The sequence below is a fragment of the Pteropus vampyrus genome, unplaced genomic scaffold (genome assembly GCF_000151845.1).
Source record: "Pteropus vampyrus isolate Shadow unplaced genomic scaffold, Pvam_2.0 Scaffold427, whole genome shotgun sequence".
In the NCBI taxonomy this organism is placed as follows: Eukaryota; Metazoa; Chordata; class Mammalia; order Chiroptera; family Pteropodidae; genus Pteropus; species Pteropus vampyrus.
This window is the reverse complement of record NW_011889208.1, coordinates 271,306-276,114: the sequence shown is the minus strand read 5'-3', so window position 1 is coordinate 276,114 and position 4,809 is coordinate 271,306. Positions and strand designations below refer to the sequence as shown.

At 64.6% G+C, this 4,809-nt stretch overlaps 1 protein-coding gene across 1 annotated transcript in view; it reads right to left on the bottom strand.

Annotated features, from left to right (window-relative positions):
- ATP10A (ATPase phospholipid transporting 10A (putative)) overlaps positions 1-4,808 on the bottom strand; it is a gene marked incomplete at its 5' end in the record, with an annotated part of 71,402 nt that extends 66,594 nt beyond the window's left edge. Inside the window, one exon of the mRNA XM_023523882.1 lies at positions 4,534-4,808. Coding sequence (XP_023379650.1) covers positions 4,534-4,808 — 275 coding nt within the window. The remainder of the gene's footprint in view (positions 1-4,533) is intronic.
- Between the last annotated feature and the right edge of the window lies 1 nt (position 4,809).

Here is a 4,809-nt window from a genome sequence, read left to right as displayed (position 1 = left end):
GTTAGGGATCCACACTAACCCTCAAGGTTTACTGACGCTGCTGGAGTTGAATCCTAAAGAGTCACTTGGAAAATTCAGGAAGCTGTGGAAATCAAACATGAGATCCCTCAATCACAGAGAAAATTAGAAAACATTTTAAATGAGATGAGTTAAATGTTCAGTTATGTTTTGTTTCTAATGATGGCTGCTGCTTCGGCGGGGGAGGGGGTGGCCAGTCCCAGACTAACCAGGAACACTTGGTCAGGCACGCAGAGCGGGATGGCGCAGGCCACGGCACTGCCACCTCCTGACGGGCAGGCGCCGGTCTGTTCTCTCAGCCGTAGAGCGTCGGGGGTCAGGCTAGAGCCGCGCATGGGATGCCTGGCTGCCCCGTCACAAGGAGGCTGCCTTCTGGGGCTCCCAGGGTTTTAGGGAAACTGCCTTTTCTACAACGTGACCCCATAAGCCCAGTCACACGTGGCATGTGACAGGCACCAGAGCATTTCCAAAACCCACACGATGGCAGCAGCCAAATGTTACTCCTCTGGGGTCACCGGCCTGGCACGCCTGAGGGACGTCGCTGCGTCAGGGACTCGCGCTGTCCTGGCCTGTCCTGTGCCCTGGCTCTGGCCCCGACGTTCCGGCTTCCGCCAACCTTTACCCCACGTGAGACAAAGACACCGGCTTCTGGTGGGGGGGGGGGTCCAGATAAAGGAACAGAGAACAAGGGGGGACTGTGCCCGGTGTCACCCCAGGCCCCTCTGGAAAAACAAACATGCTGGAGAGAGAGCGAGGAGAGCGGGCGTGGGGAGAGTCGGGGTGGGGGGCCCGGGAACGAGCATGATCCCAAGGGAGGAACAGGGCGCCCCGAGTCCGTGCTCCCCAGGAGGGTGAAAGGCACACCCGGTCAAGTCCGGGGGTGGGGCCCAAGGGGTTCAGGATGCGTCACCGCGTTGTTCCGTGCACAAACGGCACTGCCACCGTCACCGTAGACACCGAGCCCTGTCACCACAAACACGCAGAAGCAAAGGGGAACGTCACACGGTGACCCGGGCAGGGCTTGGGGCAGAGGGAGGGGCCCAGGACAGGTGCGCTGGCCCCGCCCAGTATCTCGGGCCCTTACAAGGTGAGGTCTACGGTGTCACCCTCTGTCCCCAAGGCTGCTGGGTGGACAACGATGCTCCCCAGGACACACGTCCCTGCCCACCCTCGCCGGTCTGGGCAACGTGCCCCTCCGGGAGTGGTCCTCCCTCAGCCGACCACTGCTCTCGCTTTCCTGCCCCTGGAACCAGCACTCTGGGGGCTGCCTCTGCGTTCCTGTCCCCTCTCCTCCTCCGGCCCCGCCAGCCTCGGGCCCTACAGTGAGTGACTCGCCACCCCTCGGCCCTGCCCTGGTGGCCTCAGCCTTGTCCCAGCTGGACGCTCCGTGCTGGAGGCCGATGCCCATTAGTCAAGTGACGTCCAAGCTGCCCGGCAACTGGAACCTGGAGCCGTGTCACCCTCGACCCCCGCCAGGGCGCATCAGGGGAGACACCGGACTCAGACACCCTCTTCCCTGCCACGGTAACCGGGAGCGAGGTGGCTTCCACGACCAGCTTTGCCAGCACCGAGGAGGAGGACGCTCCCCACCGGGCGGGGGTCCCAGGCAGGACAGACTCCCCAGGAATAGTCCATGGCACTTGTCCCGCTGGGTGTGGCTCGGGGGATTTTACTGAATTTGGGATGTGGGACGGGGGCGGCTTCTCGAGCCCGCGTGGGTGAGGGAAGCGGTGACGCAGACGCGAGCCCCCCCGAGTCTGGAGGGCGGCTGGGCAGTCAGGAGGATGGAGCCGGGGGGCGGGGGCGGGGCGCGGTGCTGCGTTTCTAACCAGACCACGTGCGGTGAGCGCACAGCGCAGCACACAGACGATGCGTTACAGAACGCGACATGTGGAATCTAAATAATTTTAAAGCCGATGTCACCCGATAAATCTAATTCAAAAAAGAACCGTTCCACGAACAGGAAGGTGACGGCTAACGCCTCGCAGGCTACGGCCGGGACACAGAAGGTCTGGGAAGCCCGTGTCCAGCCGGGTCACCACGGGGCTCCCCGGTGAACACATGGCCACGCTGCCTCTGCATGCTTTGCCGAAACGCGCCCCCACCCCCACCCGAGTCGTGACAGGCGCCACACGTCTCACTGTCCCTGTGGTGGCCACGGGCGCTGAATGGGCCTTGGCCCGACGTGCGGTAAGTCGGCTCTGGCCTTCCCTGGCCAGTCCCCAGGCCAGGTCTCCAGGTCCTGGGCTTCTGGCCGGCGCCTCACCCCTGAACAAGCCGCGACCTGGCTGTGGTCCCAGGCACCCTGACCCTATCACGTGTCCGACCGTACGTTCCTTCACCTGCACACCTGCCCCTCCGACCTCGGACCCAGCCTCCTCTTTCCATGTCCAGGGCCTGGCTAGGGCACTGGTTTGGGCGATGGGCAGGTGCTGGGGGGGGAAGGGGGTGGCTGCACATGGCCTGGGGAGCAAGGGGAGCGTGAGGCACTCACAGGGGACGGGGAGGGCTCAGAAACGGCACCTCCAGACATCCTGGGCCTGGAGGGGTCTGCCCTGCAGCCTCCAGAGAGCCACCAGCTCTCACACCTGCAGACGCAGCCTGGTGACACAGCCCGACACAGAGAGCCACCAGCTCCCACACCCGTGGACGCAGGGTGCGCCCAGGCAGAAGGCCACACTCTCCCTGGGAAAACATCCCAGGAATTTGGCCTGGGAGCTGGGAGGTGCTGTGGGGACTTTCCTGAAGGCCGCTGCTGACTCTCCAGAGTCCAGGCAGGTCGGGGTGGAGGGGGACACGGGTGTGGTCCGGGGTGGGGGTGGGAAGGCGAAGGCCTCAACACCCCACAACACCTCCCGAGGCCTCGGGGTCAAGAAAAGGTTTTGGTTCCCATTCTCGCTTTCCTGTCTGCGGGTTGTGGTGACAGCTGTTAAGACGGGTCCGTGACAGGCTGGGCTGGAAGCACTTGTCACCCTAAAATGCACTGTATTTCCTGAGGCCCAAGTGTCCCTAAAGAGGAGGCCGCAGCAGCCACTGGCGGGGCACAGCAGGCAGTGGCGTGCGTGCAGAGGCAGGCACGCTGCCTGGGGGCCTCACATGGGGGACCCGGGGACTCTGAGGATGTTTCTGGAAAGCGTGCCCCTCCCTTCTCGGCTTCTGGCGGACAGCAACCAGGAAAGCACGCAGCCCCCCCATCCACATCCTGCTGCCCGCGGGGCACGGCACCCGCTGAGCAGCCACGGCGAGCGCATCACCCGTGGGCCAGTCCATCCGTCAGGTGTGGCGGCTAAACCCAGGCGTCTGCTCAGAAACGCGGGGGTGCCGCCCCACACTGTTGCTTTCGACGGGCTCGGTGACCCTTAATGGACTGAGAAGCTGGAGCACAGCATGTGGGAAAGCTGTGGCGTGGGACGGATCTGTCCCAGCGCCCGGCTGCAGTGCTGTGGCCTTGGGGACGCCACTCAGCCCCTCTGAGCCCGACTACGCGTTTGTAAAAGCAGCTTGTGAGGCGGGAGGGGGCTCGCGGTCTGCATCCGAGTTACCCTAAGAGGCAGGAACAACCGTACCCCCCATATATTAGGGGGTTGAGCTGCTCCTGAGAACACAGGAACTTCCAAAAGTCCTTCGCACGTGATGGACGCTGGGCGAGGCTGAGGTCCCCCGTTCGCTGGCCCGTGTCAGCCCCTACACCAGACCTTGGCAAAGTGGCAGGAAGAGAGACGGGCTGAGCCTCAGTAGAGGCCGAGACCACCCACCTGGGGGGGGTGGAGTGGGAGGGTAAGGGGGGTCCCGGAGCTGGGCTGGGCTTCTGGACACAGCTCTAGGGGAAACCCACAGCCACGTGGTTCTCCTGGGGCGGGGAGGGTACAGGGAAAAGGGACAGCAGACACCCTGACAGGCCCAGCCTGAGGGCAGGGAGGGAGCGGGTGCAGGACTCGAGGGGACCAGCGAGGGGACCAGCACGGGGTAGTCACCGAGGGCTCCCACTCCTCCCCCGCAGAGCCCGGCGACCTGCGAACTGGTCAATTATAAGAAAATGGAAGTCAGCTGTGCACGGGGCCTGCTGGGCGTCTGCTCACGGCTCACGCCAAGGACTCGGCCCCGCTCTGCCCCGGCCCTTGCACGGCAGCACCTGGTGGCAGTTTCACACTGCTGTCCCATGAGATAGATGTTCCCTAAGCCGCAGACTGGCAGCCCTGTGCTGGCTGTGAAAGTTATCGAGCCCGCCCAGCCCGCGGAGGGGCAGAGGCGCAGGAGTGGCTCCCCGGCTTTTCCCGTGAAAGGCAGGCGCGCCCGGGGTGGGGGGGGCGTGAGGGCGCCCAGCGGCCGCTCAGTCCCAGCGCTGGGATCCCTCTGGTTCAGACGCGGGGTCTGAGTGACAAGCGGGGACAGCGTTCCCCCTGCGCCCGCCCGGCATCTAAAGTTTTCTGCTTTCTGCTTTCTGGGCGCAGAGGGGGCTCGGGGCGGCGCCAGGCCCTCCCCCGCCCACCGGGGCCTGGGGGCCGCGCAGCTCACCTGCTGAAGACCAGGCAGCCCAGGTGGTTGATCTCGTGGTCGGAGCGGTGGCGGCTGTAGTCCTCCCACAGGTCCTTGAAGGCGGTGACCGCCAGGATGAAGAGCACGGGGGCCAGCGCCAGGCCGGGCTGGAAGGCGTTCACCGCGGGCGCGAAGTTGAGCAGCGCGATGAGCACGAAGTACACGTTGGCCAGGCGGTGGAACTGCTCGAACAGGTTCTTGGGCAGGAAGGACAGCGCCGTGTACTTGGTGGTCTTGAGCCGGTTGTCCGCCACG